The sequence below is a fragment of the Oncorhynchus mykiss genome, chromosome 27, assembly GCF_057628025.1.
Source record: "Oncorhynchus mykiss isolate SJ-2025 chromosome 27, ASM5762802v1, whole genome shotgun sequence".
NCBI lineage: Eukaryota > Metazoa > Chordata > Actinopteri > Salmoniformes > Salmonidae > Oncorhynchus > Oncorhynchus mykiss.
Genome location: NC_143048.1, coordinates 16,658,550 through 16,675,948, shown reverse-complemented (window position 1 = coordinate 16,675,948; position 17,399 = coordinate 16,658,550). Strand labels below are relative to the sequence as shown.

Sequence of the window (17,399 nt, the reverse complement as noted above, 5' to 3'; positions counted from 1 at the left end):
AACGTGCCACATAAAACAGTGAAACGGTACCGTAAGATGTTATTTTCAGAGGTGAGCTCTATATCATATAGGAGTCCAGACAGTTAAGGATATTATTTGTCACGTCTGAGCTGCCTTTGAGTTGTAGTGCTATACATGGTTGATTAGTGAAGCGTTGCCTTGGCCAAGACACTTGGCATATGGCGTTAGTCACTGGCTGGCTGCTCTGACTGTCAGACAGTGTTGTGAAAACGGCAGTCTACTGAAGAGGATCTCATTGTTGTAATGAGAGGTCCAAGGATGATGATATCACATATTCCGTTACCATTATAATGCGGACAAGTTTCGTCATGCTCACAGCAACATTTCTAAACTTAGCTAAACAAAAATACCCTTATTTGTCAGCTGAGCGTCTCAGAATTAGCATGGATACGATTTAGGTTATTATTGTTCTCTCTAGCTCGAGGGACATGCAGTGCATTTGAAAAGTATTCAGGACCCTTGACCCGTGATTTTTTTTTTTCTTCATCAATCTAAACACAATACCCCATAATGACAAAGCAAAAACAGGTTTTTAGAAATGTTAGCAAATGTATTAAAAATAAGAAATTGAAATATTACATTTACATATGTATTCAGGCCCTTTACTCAGCACTTTGTTGAAACATTTTTGGCAGCGATTACAGCCTCGAGTCTTCTTGGGTATGATGCTTCAAGCTTGGTACACCTGTATTTGGGGAGTTTCTCCCATTCTTCTCTGCAGATCCTCTCAAGCTCTGTCAGGTTGGATGGGGAGCATCGCTGCACAGCTATTTTCATGTCTCTCCAGAGATGTTCAATTGGGTTCCTTCCAGATTATCTGTGAGTAGACAGTAAGTAGCAAATCTCTCATTCATACTCCATTTGAAGGGAAGCTATTGTAGTATTTTCTGTGTGAATAACAATAAATATGCTCTGTGTCTATTTTAGGTTCTCTGTGTCAGTTCTACCGCCCCATTGTCACAATTTGCCAAATATGGCACGCTACCATGCTGTTTCAAAGCAATCGTTGTTTGGGTGCTTAAGATGGCATGTGAGGTGATCAAAAATAAGTTAGGCTATCTGCATTCAGAGAACATTCAGGGAGATAGAGGTCATAGGGCTGTCACAATTATTGTGTAATCGTGTAGCCGACTATTATGGACAATAACCGTGATCTGAAATTTGTTTTTGTCATTACCATCTTAATGCATTCATTTTAGATGAAGGGGGATTACACTTTATATTCAAGTAGATCAAGTTTACCCAATAGCAGTTGTTCATTTTTACATGAATTAGGTAAATCATTTTACGAGCAAATTGGAACGACCGGGAGGAGAAGCTTCATTTCCAGAAGTTGCAAGCGGTCAAAAACCCTCTGTCTGAAAAGAGGACAAGAAATGCTATCTTGACAACAAAAAAAATTATCAAAAAATATTTCCACAAAAGGCACTATTCTTACCTTACTTTATTTTAGGAGAACTCCTACTTTATGGTCTCCCAAGGGTGTGCAGAAACATGTCTTAAGACTAGAGCATTGTAAACAAATAGGCCCCCAATAACTTGTTTTTCTGATCTGTTGATTTGGCTATATTTTATAAAATTCTATTAGGATATAAATATTAATCAGTAACATAGGCGTGGTTATGTAAGCCACATCCCGTTTGAGGAAGTCAGCCCCATATAGTGAGCTCTGACCCCTCCTCCCAGTGTCTAAGCCTCTCCCCCTGGGCCTGAGGACAGAGGAATGATCTCCATCCGAGCTCTGTTGAAACGTGAGGAGGTGAATCACAACTGAACAAGCCAGCACTGGGAAAATAACCTAGCAATAGAGCCACAGTGCAGCCAAAGCTTGACTGTACATACTACACTGATCTAGGACCAGTAATGGAGCAACGTAATGTCCTCAATGGAAGCGGATCGGAAGCACACACAGCGGGACAGAGTAGGGACCAAGCCATGCTGTACTTACTCTCTCTGGCTCAGGAGTACCCAGCTTTCCTCTCCAATGTGACTGCACTCATGAGGGTAACAGGGGACAACTCTAATATTAGCAATCGTGGAACTGTTGCTGCTGTCTCTGTCTATATTTAAATGTGATTTGTTATGTGTCTGTGTGTTTGGATGGTGTTAAAGACTTGTGTCGGGTATTCATTGTTTCATCAGTTATAACTGCATTAGCAAGAGAGAGCTACACAGACAAGTTTTTAAACTGTTAACCTCTCTAGGGTATGTGGGACGCTAGCGTCCCATCTGGCCAACATCCAGTGAGGTTGCAGAGCGCCAAATTCAATTACAGAAATGCTCATTATAAACATTCAGAAAACAAAACATATTTTACATAGGTTTAAAGATTAACTTCTTGTTAAACCAACCACAGTGTCATATTTATAAAATGCTTTTCGGCGAAAGCATACCTAGCCCAGAACATAGCCCAGTTGACAAATTATTACAAACAGTAACCAGCCAAGCAGAAGCGTTACAAAACGCTTTAATAGAGATAAAATTAATCCCTTACCTTTGATGATCTTCATATGGTGGCAATCAGAAGACATTCATTTACTCAATAAATGTTCCTTTTGTTCGAAGAAGTCTCTTTATATCAAAAAACCTCTGTTTTGTTAGCGCGTTTTCTTCAGTAATCCACAGGCTCAAACTCAGTCAAAACAATCAGACAAAAAAATCCAAATTGTGTCCGTAAAGTTCATAGAAACATGTCAAACGATGTTTATATTCAATCCTCAGGTTGTTTTTTAGCCTAAATGATCTATAATATTTCAACCGGACAATAACGTCGTCAATATAAAAGGTAAACAAGAAATGCACATGCGCCTGAAAAAACTCTGCATCACGTTAGGGTCTACTCGTTCAGACTGGCCTTACTCCCTCATTTATAAGAATACAAGCCTGAAACGATTTCTAAAGACTGTTGACATCTAGTGGAAGGCATAGGAACTGCAAATGGAGTCCTAAGTCAATGGATACTGTAATGGCATTGAATAGAAAACTACAAAATCCCCCCAAAAACTTCCTGAATCGATTTTTCTCAGGTTTTCGCCTGCTAAATCAGTTCTGTTATACTCACAAACACTATTTGAACAGTTTTGGAAACTTTTGAGTTTTCTATCCAAATCTACCAGTTATATGCATATCATATCTTCTGGGCCCGAGTAGCAGTCTGTTTAATTTGGGCATGCTTTTCATCCAAAATTCCGAATGCTGCCCCCTACCCTAGAGAGGTTAACAATGTTATGCTAAGATGACCTTGAATTGAATGATTCAATACTCACAGAGAAACATACCATGAAACTCTTACGCTTCCTTTCAAAGTGCATCCTATCCACGCAACGTCAAACACACTCAGCTTCAAGACCTCTGCGTCTGTCGCTAAGAGATTCTAGAGTCGTGTTAGTTAGGAACCAAATAGACTGATAACCTAGACTCAGGGCTCATTTTCATTTTCCATTGTATGGAAACCAGTATGTAATTTTGTTATTTGAGTGAACTATCCTTTTTAATGAGCACAACTCAGGCCACAGTGAAGGGTGTAAATGTTTGGAGGTCAGGGGTCATTCATCTTCTACTGTGTGGCTGTGAAGTCTGAGTTTAGCCTAGTCAACATCCTGCCGTGCCAGTGTGTTCTGTCTTCTCAGACAGGGGCCCAGCCAAAAGGGAGGAGACAGAGAGAGAGGGAGAGAAAGTGGGGAGACAGAGAGTGAGAGACCGTATGTTCATTTAACCTCACCTGGACAAACCTGGTCTTATGGATATCATAGAAAGCATGCTGCAGTATCATAAAAGCTAATAGTTGTATGGTGGTGTAGACTTGGTGCTTCTATGTTCTCCTGTAGTACATTGTTTTGCATTTAAATATTGTGGGATGGATGATGGGCACAACACAATGTATAGGTTTGGAAACCTTTGTCATCTAGTCAGCTTCTAAAACGGGATCATACTTCACTTGCATCTTTCCTCGAAACTTGTCTCTGTTTTTTATTTGACATGTGGCTGTAAGACCGGCCTTACTGCCACTCAGAGAGACATCCAGGGGAAGGGGGCTGTTGTCTCATTAATAGAGGCATCATTAGTTTTGAATGCAAACCAGTTCGACCAGGGACAACAAGTTTCCTCTCAAACATAGTCAGTGATACAGGCTGCATCCCAAATGGTATCCTATTTTACCCTATGGGACCTGATCAAAAATAGTGTACTGTATAGGGAATAGGGTATCATTTGGGACATGGACACCAGTACTGGATGCTGCTGGAGGGCTAGTCTTCCATGTGGCTGTTTGAAGCTGCCGTTCTAATTACACAGAAACCACAGAAACCGCCGTGATTTTTCATCAGAGAGAGAGAGAGAGATATCTTCAATGTGGTTGTTTTCCCAGTGTTCGCTGCACTAAGGAGAGTGTGACGTTCTTTTTTTCCTTGGGTTATGAGTTGTGAAGAATGCCTTTGCATCAGTGAGACTCTGAATTTGTTCTTGGTAACTTGGTGGCTGTCCTTGTTGCATGTCTACAGTGCAACATTTTAAGCAATAACAAAACATGTTCCAATCCAACGGCTGACAAGATGCCTACAATATGGGCATTCCCCACAGGGGTGTTGGTTGTTTTCTGGTCAGTGTATATACACTGAGTGTACAAAATTAAGAACACTTGCTCTTTCCACCTGACTGACCAGGTGAAAGCTATGATCACTTATTTATGCTAAATCCACTTAAAAAAGTGTAGATGGAGGGGAGGAGACAGGTTAAAGAGGGATTTTTAAACCTTGAGACATGGATTGTGTATGTGTGCCATTCAGAGGGTGAATGGGCAAGACAAAATATTTAAGTGCCTTTGAACTGGGTATGGAGTAGGTGCCAGGTGCACCGGTTTGTTTCAAGAACTGCAACGGTGCTGTTTTTTTCACGCTCAACAGTTTCCTGTGTGTATCAAAAATGGTCCACCACCAAAAGAACATCCAGCCAACTTGACAAAACTGTGGGAGGCATTGCAGTCAACATGGGCCAACATCCCTGTGGAACGCTTTTGACACCTTGTAGAGTCCCTGCCCTGAGTAATTGATGCTGTTCTGAGGGCAAAAGGGGGAGTGCAACTCAATATTAGGAAGGTGTTCTTAATGTTTTGTAAACTCAGTGTAATTTGACCATGCCATCAGAAAATATGTCATTGTAAACAGCTTTGCTCACTGGGAAAATGATGCAGAAGTGCATAACAAGGACAGGAGAGAGAGGAACAGAAAAAAGGAGGAAGAAGGGAGAGAGACTGGTACAACCACAGATTCACATTGGAAAGAAGGCAAGGAAGAGATGCTTTGATTCAAAGAATAGGCCTAGTCGTTAAACGTGGGAGAGTGAGGGAGAGTGGGTTTGTGGGAAAGCTACTGACTCACTCAAAGAAAGAGGATGTTGAGAGAGTGAGGGATAGATAGAGTCCCGGTGTTTGGGGAATGCCTTAAAATCGCTGGCTAGAAATGAGTGTGCCTGAATGTCCCAACGAGGAGCATCAATCACTTTCTGCAAGACACCATTTATCCTCACTCCAGACTCTTTATCAAATCGGTCTCATGTCAAGCAATTACCCTAACATTTTCCTGGGTTTTAATCTCCTTTGACTTTCTTAACTGTACACTTCAATTACTCATTGGATCGCTGCCAGTCAGTTAGCTAAACAGGCTAAGTACATTTTGCTAATATGAGAAGGAAAGCTAATGATGCTTAGAGAGCTCGCTGCGAGTTTGTGTTGTGCTGTCACATTTTGTCTGTCGATGAATTTAAATGGAGGTGGGAGGAAGAATGACTCAGTAAACAGTGCAGAACAACATGAAATAACCAGGAATGAGTCATGGATAAATGGAACGTGGGTGGGTTAGTTGGTGGGAGTACTGCCATCTTTGAATTGCAACCAGTTTGACTATTGAGTAGGACTGTCAACCCGGACCTTGGCTTTTCTGGGTCTGTGGGTTCAAATCCCAGGTTGGCCATAGCAGGGATGGACCTTGTTGTACAGTATTTTACTTCTCATTAAGTATTTTCCTGTGGAGCAGACTGTAGTGTAACTGTAAGGCTGGTTGTGGTTTAGACTTGTGACTGAGCTGATCCCTTGAGTCTCGCTTTAGCAGATAAGGAATAAGTCTTTAGCTTGGCTAGGAAATCCAGTCAGTGTTCCTCCTGTCAGCAAGCTGGATCTGCTACTACTTCAACGCTGGAGCAACATCAAATTCAACTCTTCCATCTGAATAGGTCAGACATGAGAACATGCAGTATGGACAGAAGTGGCCAAAAGTTTTGAGAATGACAAATATTAATTTTCACAAAGTCTGCTGCCTCAGTGTCTTTAGATATTTTTGTCAGGTGTTACTACGGAATACTAAAGTATAAATACAAGCATTTCATAAGTGTCAAAGGCCTTTATTGACAATTACATGAAGTTGATGCAAAGAGTCAATATTTGCAGTGTTGACCCTTCATTTTCAAGACCTCTGCAATCCGCCCTGGCATGCTGTCAATTAACTTATGGGCCACATCCTGACTGAATGCAGCCCATTCTTGCATAATCAATGCTTGGAGTTTGTCAGAATTTGTGGGGTTTTGTTTGTCCACCCGCCTCTTGAGGATTGACCACAAGTTCCCAAGGGGATTAAGGTCCGGGGAGTTTCCTGGCCATGGACCTTAAATATCAATGTTTTGTTCCCCGAGCCACTTAGTTATCACTTTTGCCTTATGGCAAGGTGTTCCATCATGCTGGAAAAGGCATTGTTCATCACCAAACTGTTCCTGGATGGTTGGGAGAAGTTGCTCTCGGAGGATGTGTTGGTACCATTCTTTATTCATGACTGTGTTCTTAGGCAAAATTGTGAGTGAGCCCACTCCCTTGGCTGAGAAGCAACCCCACACATGAATGGTCTCAGGATGCTTTACTGTTGGCATGGCACAGGACTGATGGTAGCGCTCACCTTGTCTTCTCCAGACAAGCTTTTTTCCGGATGCCCCAAACAATCGGAAAGAGGATTCATCAGAGAAAATGACTTTACCCCAGTCCTCAGCAGTCCAATCCCTGTACCTTTTGCAGAATATCAGTCTGTCCCTGATGTTTTTCCTGGAGAGAAGTGGCTTCTTTGCTGCCCTTCTTGACACCAGGCCATCCTCCAAAAGTATTTGCCTCACAGTGCATGCAGATGCACTCACACCTGCCTGCTGCCATTTCCGAGCAAGCTCTGTACTGGTGGTGCCCCGATGCTGCAGCTGAATCAACTTTAGGAGACGGTCCTGGCGCTTGCTGGACTTTCTTGGGTGCCCTGAAGCCTTCTTCACAACAATTGAACCGCTCTCCTTGAAGTTCTTGATTATCCGATAAATTTAGATTTCGAATGAATTAGGTGCAATCTTACTGGCAGCAATATCCTTGCCTGTGAAAGATGTGTGCAAAGCAAAGCAATGATGATAGCACGTGTTTCCTTGCAGGTAACCATGGTTGACAGAGGAAGAACAATGATTCCAAACACCACCCTCCTTTTGAAGCTTCCAGTCTGTTATTCGAACTCAAATAAGCATCGCAGCGTGATCCCCAGCCCTGTCCTCGTCAACACTCACACTTTGTTAACGAGAGAATCACTGACATGATGTCAGCTGGTCATTTTGTGGCAGGGCTGAAATGCAGTGGAAATAATTTTTGGGATTCAGTTCATTTGCATGGCAAATAAGGGACTTTGCAATTAATTGCAATTCAACTGATCGCTCTTCATAACATTCTGGAGTATATGCAAATTGCCATCATACAAACTGTGGCAGCAGACTTTGTGAAAATTAATATTTGTATCATTCTCAAAACTTTTGGCCACGACTATACACTAGGTAGGAATGTGAGTCAGAGGCCTGTTGTTTATTGAGGGCACTAAATATCTTTCATTGTCAGCCCTACATCTCTGCGTTTACACAGGTCTGGAGACAATGGAGGGGTTTGGGGGTGGGACTCTGTAGAAGGGCTGTGTTTGTTTATCTGTCTCAAGGAGGGAGACTTGGATTTGTTTGAACGGGACTCCAATGAGTCTCACTGTCCTCCTAGAGCTGTGCCTTTTCACACCTCCACAATGAGAGTAAGTAGCCCACTGATTTGCTGACTTTTATTTGCTGTACTGTAGATGATCAAATTGAATTTTCATTGGTTGATTGATTTAATAATTGATAGTTGTTGTTTTTTACTCTTGAACATGGTGAACTTTAAACAACAAAATAAACAAAAATATAAATGCAACATGTAACAATTTTGAAGATTTAGCTGAGTTACAGTTCATATAAGAAAACCTGGGATGGCATAGGCCCACCCACTGGGGAGCCAGGCCCAGCTAATCAGAATGAGTTTTTCCCCACAAAAGGGCCTTATTACTGACAGAAATACCCCCCCCCCCCCCCCCCCCACTCTCTTCAACCCATCTGACAATCCCGCAGGAAAAGAAGCCGGATGTGGAGGTCCTAAGCAGGCGTGCTTGTATGTGGTCTGCTGTTGTGAGGCCGATTGGACACACTGCCAAATTCTCGAAAACAATGTTGGAGGCGGCTTATTGTGGAGAAATGAACATTCAATTCTCTGACAACAGCTCTGGTGGACATTCCTGCTGTCAGCATTCCAAATGCACGTTCCCTTGAGACATCTGTGGCATTGTGTTTTGTGACAAAACTGCACATTTTATTGTCCCCAGCACAAGTCGCACCTGTGTAATGATCATACTGTTTAATCTGCTTCTTGACATGCCACACCTGTCAGGTAGATGGATTATCTTGACAAAGGATTAACATGCTCACTAACAGAGATGTAAATGAATTTGTGCACAAAGTTTGAGTGGAATAAGCTTTTTATGGAACATTTCTGGGATTTTTTTATTTCAGCTTATGAAACATGGGACCAGCACTTTACATGTTTGGTTTACATTTTTGTTCAGTGTAGTATTAGGCCTACATAGTGTTGTGTGGATGCTGCCATGCTGGTTGTGGAACTCGAGGAAACTCTTGGAATTCTCTGTGTCATATAATCGGTATCAAAGCACTAGACTAGCGGGTGATAGACCATTAACAGCCATGTGTTTAATAGGTTGTGGATGTGAAGTAATATGCTATGTTGTGATTGGAACCAGTCAGTAACTTAGACCTACACGGAGCGGAAGCTGCAGGTTCAGAGTGAGACGTGTGAGCCAACTTGGAGATCCAATGAGTCGCCCTCTTCTCCTTTCCTCTCGCCTCCTCAGGTTCTGACTGTGCCACCAGGTTTTGGTATCGTGTGCTTTAAAGGTGCTTGGAAAACTTTAGTCCCACCTTGCCTCTGCCGTGCCTCTACCCTGGGGGAGACAGCTAATGACATCTACAGAGACTGTTTAAGGCTTATAAACTGAGGGATTTGAAATTTTTAAAATCCCTCCGCCATTTCCTGGTTGTTAACCTCTCTGGGATATGTGGGACGGTAGCGTCCCTTCTCGCCAACAGCCAGTGAAAGTGCAGGGCGCCAAATTCAAAACAACAAAAATCTCATAATTAAAATTCCTCAAGCATAGAAATATTTTAAACCATTTTAAAGATAAAATTCTCGTTAATCCAGCCACAGTGTTTGATTTCAAAAATGCTTTACAGCGAAAACACCACAAACGATTATGTTAGGTCAGTAACTAGTCACAGAAAAACACAGCCATTTTTCCAGCCAAAGAGAGGAGTCACAAAAAGCACAAATAGAGATAAAATTAATCACTAACCTTTGATGATCTTCATCAGATGACACTCATAGGACTTCATGTTACACAATACATGTATGTTTTGTTCGATAAAGTGCATATATAAAAAAAATCTCATTTTACATTGGCGCGTCAGAGCCTGTGACACTCTGCCAGACACCCTCTCTCATTCCCCTCTCATTCCCCCCTCCTTCACAGTAGAAGCCTGAAACAACTTTCTAAAGACTGTTGACATCTAGTGGAAGCCTTAGGAAGTGCACAATTTACACTGTATATTGGAATGGCAAACAGTTGAAAAACAACAGACCTTAGATTTCCCACTTCCTGGTTGGATTTTTCTCAGGTTTTCTCCTGCCGTATGAGTTCTGTTATACTCACAGACATCATTCAACCAGTTTTAGAAACTTCAGAGTGTTTCCTATCCAATACTATTAATAATATGCATATATTAGCATCTGGGACAGAGTAGCAGGCAGTTTACTCTGGGCACCTTATTTATCCAAGCTACTCAATACTGCCCCCCTGTCACCAAGAAGTTAAAACTCTAATAGTTTGCCTAATTTCAGTTTATATGACAAAATAAGATAGTATAATGTAGAGAATCATTGTACCATCTTACCCGCTATGAAATATATTTTCCCATAACCAAAAATGTTGTTGTTTCAGCTGTTTGAAGCAGGTGTACAAAACCAAAAGTAAAAGACGCATAATTTAACATTTATTTATCTAGGCAAGTTAGTTAAGAACAAATTCTTATCTACAATGACGGCCTACCCCGGCCAAACTCGGACAACGCTGGGCAAATTGTGCGCCGCCCTATGGGACTCCCAATCACGGTCAGTTGTGATACAGCCTGGAATCAAACCAGGGTCTGTTGTGACACCTCTAGCACTGAGATGCAGTGCCTTAGACCGCTGTGTCAGTCGGGAGCCCCCCAAAAAACGTATTAACGGGAAGCATAGAAATAGTGCACATTGAACAGATCTAACGCTTCTAAGAGTTGCTTTCAAGTAGAAGAATAGATCTATAACTCACATTTCTATGTGGATTTGGTCAGGTCATCCAAAAAGTTACATATTGACACTTAAGTCTGTGGTGGCCTGGGACTTCAACATAAAAACACCTTAGGCACTGGGAGCTCTGCTTGTAAAACAAAAGAGGGTACTTTGTGCTTATACAAGAGGATTAGAGGTGCTCAAATGGTGCGTCAGAAGGCAAGGTACTCAAACGGTGCGTCAGATGGCGAGGTGCTCAAACGGTGCGTCAGAAGGCAAGGTACTCAAACGGTGCGTCAGATGGCGAGGTGCTCAAACGGTGCGTCAGATGGCGAGGTGCTCAAACGGTGCGTCAGAAGGCGAGGTGCTCAAACGGTGCGTCAGATGGCGAGGTGCTCAAACAATGCGTCAGAAGGCAAGGTGCTCAAACGGTGCGTCAGATGGCGAGGTGCTCAAACGGTGCGTCAGATGGCGAGGTGCTCAAATGGTGCGTCAGAAGGCGAGGTGCTCAAATGGTGCGTCAGATGGCGAGGTGCTCAAACGGTGTGTCAGATGGCGAGGTGCTCAAACGGTGCGTCAGATGGCGAGGTGCTCAAACGGTGCGTCAGATGGCGAGGTGCTCCACTCTTGAAGGTCTTTAGACACTAGCTCTAGCTAGACACTAGCTGCCTGTGCGAGAAGAAAAAAAACGTACTAGCAATTTGCTGAAGTTAGCAAAAACCGGGCAACCAGTCACTGAACATAAGATCAGAAAATCACATAATGCGAAAGTTGTGTCTACGCTAATTTGATGCTGTCATGCTGATTCATGTACAGAGAAACACATGGGCATTGCAGAAACAGAAATCAGCCTAGGCTCTTTGAACCTAGACAGACAGACAGGCCTATTGTGTTCAGACAGTCTGTTTGGACACAGCGATTATGTTGACTCTCTGTTAACTTTCTAACAGCATCAAAAAGTAAACATGCTCACAGAGAGGTGGTGGGATTCGAGAGAGAATATACTATGTTATCCAGATATTATTTTCAGACCTTTGTTCAAATAGTGTTTTCTTCCAAATATTTAAGCAGCTCTGTCTGGCACAATGGAACCAATGGGATGGTCCCAAAAGTGCAAACCTGCCACGTATGGCACTCAGGCTTGGTCGATCAAATGCTCAAAGTATCTGAAAAAAAATCTAAATAAATTGAACCCAAGTCTGATTCTCTATAGCCCAGGGCCATGCACTGCCAGCCAGGTCCTGTTACATGGTATGAGAGAAAAGCTGCTGGATTTATGCCATACAAACTTTAAAGCCCCATGAATGCCTGCTGTCGGTATGCTCTGTTTCTTAGTAAACTACATTCTTAGCAAACAAAAATGCAGGGAATGAGAACATTTTCTGTTTTTCTCAGCTGTCGGTGTAGTCAGGCCTGCATTTTCTAGACCTAATTCACTAATCAGTGAATCCAGAAAGGGAAGGCATGGTGCCATTTTCAGATGAAAGACAGTAAGATGTGGGTGTTGTGCATTGCAAATGGAGGCTACACTGTTGTGCTTTCCCCTCATATCTCTAGTGAACATATTGTAGCCCAGGGCTTGTTCTTCTAACCCTCTGTTAAGTGAAGATGGCTGACTCAGATTACAGGTTAAGGTAATGTAGGGTTTGGTGTGTGAAACCCCAATCAGAGAACCTCACTTACCTAAATCACAGGGAATCACTGTCTGAGTGTGCATCAAAAACTCTAGAGCCTACCACCTGAAAACTTTAGTCATATGTTTATTTAACTAGGCAAGTCAGTTAAGGACAAATTCTTATTTACAATGACAGCCTAGGAAGAGGGGCAGAATGACAGATTTTTACCTTGTCAGCTCGGGGATTTGATCTAGCAACCTTTTGGTTACTGGCCCAACACTCTAACCACTAGGCTACCTGCCACCCCAAATATCCTTAGTTAGGTCTAAAACCTAGCTGGTTTTAGATCTGGTGTCAAATCTGACGGAGTAATGTGGTACGGGTGCTATTTCCATGTGATCAAAACATCTCCTTCGTCTGAAAATACCAAACATTACTCATCTGGAAAAAAAATTGTTTTCTAATATTCTTTGTCTGTGTTTATCTGTCTGGGCACTGTATTCTACTGACTGCCTAATAACCTTTTCACAATACTTAGTCGAGCTGTACTGTTCTGGCCCGGTTACCGGAACCGTGCTGGAAAGAACAATGTAAAAAGAAAAGCCAAGTCCAAGTCAGCACAGTACAGTTGGTTCGGCACAATAGAGTGAAAAGGAACTCGTGTCTCTGTAAAACCAGAGTCGCAGCGTCTGCAGCAAAGGATTCACAGCAGGGGCCAGTTGAATTTTAGACGTTAAAGGTCACCTCAGGGGTCACCTGGTGATGAGCAGCAATGGACTGTTGCAGATGTGGGCCAGCACACCTCTTAGAATGACACCTGTTTCTACAATCACTGTGTTTGTTGAGACCCCTGAGTAGGACCTCTAGACACTGGCAATGCACTGCCAGCTGTGATACATCTTGTTGTTTCAGGGGTGCACAGGCAGTCTATATGTCTGCTCATTGGGATCAAGACACGGTCGTCAGTATAGTACCTATAGTTAACCTACTAACTTCCTGTGACCCAGTTATAGGCAATGACACAATAACTATGAACACACCAACATCCACAAACATGTCAGTTAAGGGAGTTTTTTTGTGTTGTTTCGTAGGAGTGTGATCTGTACTGCGTATTAGACCAGCTTGGTCTGGCCTAGCCATTGCTGGAGCTAGATCTGTCCCTGATAAGACCTGGTTCCTGAGGAAAGATGCCATCACTGGGGGGAGGTGGGGGAGGGTCTGGGGAGGGTTTTGTTTATCTCCACCCACCTCCAAATTGCTCATTTCCAGATTGGCATCAGTGGCAGCCACACACAGGAAATGAGATTTGGGGCGAGGGCGAGGAGGAGGACATATTTGCAGCTGAGGCTGGATGTAATCAGATCTTCTATGTTTCTGTCTGTCCACAGGAGAGGCAGAGGCTGGAGACCATCCTGAACCTGTGTGCTGAGTACAACAAGGGCGACGGGCCCTTGGGGGGTGAGGCAGAGGGGAGGATGGGCTTCCCTGGGGGTCTGGGACCGGGGGAGGGGGCGGCCAGGAGACCCTCTATGGACAGCTTGGCAGGGTCCAGCTCGCTGTGTCGTAGCATGGCCCAGAGACAGCAGAGGGAGAGCGACGAGGAGAACCTCAAGGAGGAGTGCAGCAGTACAGAGAGCACCCATCAGGAGGTGAGGACGCCACTTCCTCCACAGGCCCTCCACAATGGAGACCGATACCAGGTCAGACGTAGGGCCGTCTATTATCACTTTCATCATTTCTACTGCTTACTATGAGAACTACAGGCATGACATACTAGTACTTACTATGGGAACTACAGGCATGACATACTAGTACTTACTATGGGAACTACAGGCATGACATACTAGTACTTACTATGAGAACTACAGGCATGACATACTAGTACTTACTATGAGAACTACAGGCATGACATACTAGTACTTACTATGGGAACTACAGGCATGACATACTAGTACTTACTATGAGAACTACAGGCATGACATACTAGTACTTACTATGAGAACTACAGGCATGACATACTAGTACTTACTATGAGAACTACAAGCATGACATACTAGTACTTACTATGAGAACTACAGGCATGACATATTAGTACTTACTATGAGAACTACAGGCATGACATATTAGTACTTACTATGAGAACTACAGGCATGCCATTGAAATGACAACAGAATGCAAGAGCTTACTGCATGCATTTAATGTGGAAAATTGCTAGACATAGCCTGACCTTGAATTTTGACACGATTGATGGTTAAACGGACACAGGAGGAAGATCACATTTGTTTTCCAAGCGACAGTGTTTAACAAGGAGGCATGTGATGTAAATAGTCCCTCCCTAACCTAATGTGTGTGTCTGTGTGTGCGTGCAACCGACTGAAACCGTTAACTACTGCCAATGGGCCATGCTCTTCACACTTATATGTGACAATGTGCCTGCCTCTTCTGTCTCTCTCCCCCTTCAGCATGAAGAGCAGTCTGTTTCTGGCGGCGTGGAGCGGGCAGAGCTGGGTTACCTGGAGGACGAGAGGGTCAGAGTGCTGGCCCGAGTCGACGAGCTCAAATCACGGATTACAGAGCTGGAGCAACAGCTACAGGAGTCCAAGCAGGAGGTAAGAAAGTCCATCAGTTCAATTTCCAGATAGTAAGCTACTTCTAATACTAGAAAGATATGTGGGGAAGCTGAAGGAAACTATATACTGTGTGTGTGTTTGTTTGTGTGTCTGTGAGTGTGTGTGCATTCACATACATTTAGTAACACAAACAAGCAGAAAGTGATTGAATGAGCTCTGGGTGGTGTCAAGTCACATGCACCGCTAGGTCTGCTGTCTGTTAGGGAGCTCTGTGATTGGAGCAGGGGGCCAGGGGGACTCATGTGTGACGGGTGTGTCCCGTTCCCAGGCGGAGATGGAGCGGGCCCTGCTACAGGGGGAGAGGCAGGCGGAACTGGACCAGATGGAGGCAGAGACGGAGATCATCAGACAGCTGCAACACAAGCGCAAGGAGCTGGAGAACACCATCCAGAGGGAGAAAGACAAGGTCGGACCCTGGGGGAAAACACACACACAGTAAAATCTCCTGTACACAGTAACCAGTCTTACCACCTGCAGATGACTTTTAGCTCCATTTATAAACCTGTCATTCCAACGTTACTGTATTGTATTTTAATGGAGAAAACCAACAGACAGACGGTGGGTATGCAGACAGGGAGGTGAGATTTGTGAGATCTCAACATTGTGTTTAAACACCACAGACACAACCCATCCCACCTTTCCCTCCACTGGACTGTCTGTTATAGTTCCTGTTCAGGTGGATGTAACGTTACAGAACGTTCACGTAGAAATGTATCCTGTAGAACAATATATACCATTTTCTGATGGATAGAAAAAAGGATTCATGGCAGTTCTATTCGTGTTGTTTCTGCAGCGTTCCGAACGTTTCACATCACTGACTATACATCATGTAAGCCTCAAAGGGACTGAACAGCCTTTTCTGGTATCTTGACATTCCTTAAAGGCATTGCCAAATCCTGGATGGCTTCCCAAGACCGTATCTAGTTGGTTTTGCCATCCCAAGGTAAATTCGCCCAGCCGTAGCAGTCGCTCTTCAACCTCCCCCAGCGAGGAATGCTCCATTCTTCCATCTGTTGTATTCATTGGTGTTTTACCTTAGAAGAGCTTTGGACGATGGCTCTTAGACTTAAGTATGGGTGTTTTTTTTCTTTCTTTTTGGTTCTTCATTTTCCTTGGTGGTTTCTCTGTCTCTCTCCTCAGGGATTTTTCTTCTTCTGCAGCTCGGCTCCACTAACCATCCTCCATTAACCTCTAATCCTCTCACTGCTTCACTCAGCAATTTCCTCTCCTCCTTTCCTCCACTGTCAGCCTGAAATCCATGTATGTCATTATCACTTGTCTTTAACGTGTCCCAAATGGCTCCCTATTCCCTATACAGTGTACTATTTTTGACCAGGCTATGGGCTATGAAGGGAATAGGGTGCCATTTGGGACGTAGGTGTGAATTGATCTTTTAGGTTTCTACTTCGCTGAAGCTTTCGGGACAGGATGCTAGTGGGTATGAGTGGCTGGCCACTAAAAGTATATCTGTGGGAGTCTTTTTAGGACTATTGTGTAGGCTACATTGCCCACCAAATACTGTAGTTCATAACATTACAGAGGTAATTTACACAACTGTATGTTGTTTTCACCTAGTCATGTCACTCCACTGATGTAGGCTTTATGTAGACACACTTAAACTGAGAATCTGAAAGGGGTCATTTTCTTGTCTTTCCTTCTTAAGGCTTTAAAAAAAAATCTTGTTATTTGTATATTCCTGACAATTTCGGAGAGTCTCTCTCTCGCTCTCACTTCCTGTGTTCAAGTTAGAACCTTGAGACCCTGTCGGTCTGTCTCAGCTAAAACTACAAATCAAAACAAAATCTTAAACTAGAAAAACTACCTGTATTGTATTGTCCTCTTCTCTACTGTTATTGCCATTGGTCACAGACAGAGGTGGAGCCAGAGCAGGGTGACAGTTAGGCAGATTGGAGAAAAGGAGTGCCACTCAAACTCCAAAGCACCGCCCACACCCCTCTCCCACCATGTGACTATAGATAATGCAGTAATGCTAAAAAGGTTCTAGGTTTGCAGATCGTTTCCCTCTCTCTCATGCATGGTTTACTCTAGTCTACTGGTTGTACAGTGGCCCTCTAGAGGTAGTTTACCAGGCGCTTTCACTACAATCAGACTCAGGCTCTCTCTCTCTCTCCTTATTCCACACATCCTCTCCTCTTCTTCAAAACATATTGGAGGAAAAGATCCAAGGTTTTTCCCCTTTTTTCCCCTTTGACCTTCCATCCGTTTCGAATGAGACGAGGAGAGCCGACGCGGGGAATTGAGGAGGGCCTATTGCGAAAGAGCTCCATACTGTACCAGTGAAAGCTTTTATTCCCTCCGGGGGTTTTGATATCACAGCCTGGGTGCCAGTAGGGCAGTAGTGCAGAGCACTAGTTACCCATGCTTACACTGCCTGCACTCACATGCTGCAATAACAACAAAGATCTGTTGTTATTG

At 43.5% G+C, this 17,399-nt stretch overlaps 1 protein-coding gene across 50 annotated transcripts in view; it reads left to right on the top strand.

The window, feature by feature from the left end:
• LOC110507155 (pleckstrin homology-like domain family B member 1) overlaps positions 1–17,399 on the top strand; it is a 96,618-nt gene that overhangs the window by 51,796 nt on the left and 27,423 nt on the right. For 26 of the 50 annotated variants that reach the window (XM_090224599.1, XM_090224598.1, XM_090224593.1 and 23 more), the window contains 3 exons: positions 13,722–14,033; positions 14,796–14,942; positions 15,232–15,369. In XM_090224599.1, coding sequence (XP_090080725.1) covers positions 13,722–14,033; positions 14,796–14,942; positions 15,232–15,369 — 597 coding nt within the window. Of the gene's footprint in view, positions 1–13,721; positions 14,034–14,795; positions 14,943–15,231; positions 15,370–15,846; positions 15,907–17,399 lie in introns of all 50 variants that reach the window. The other 24 variants (XM_090224594.1, XM_090224610.1, XM_090224605.1 and 21 more) reach the window with 3 other exon arrangements.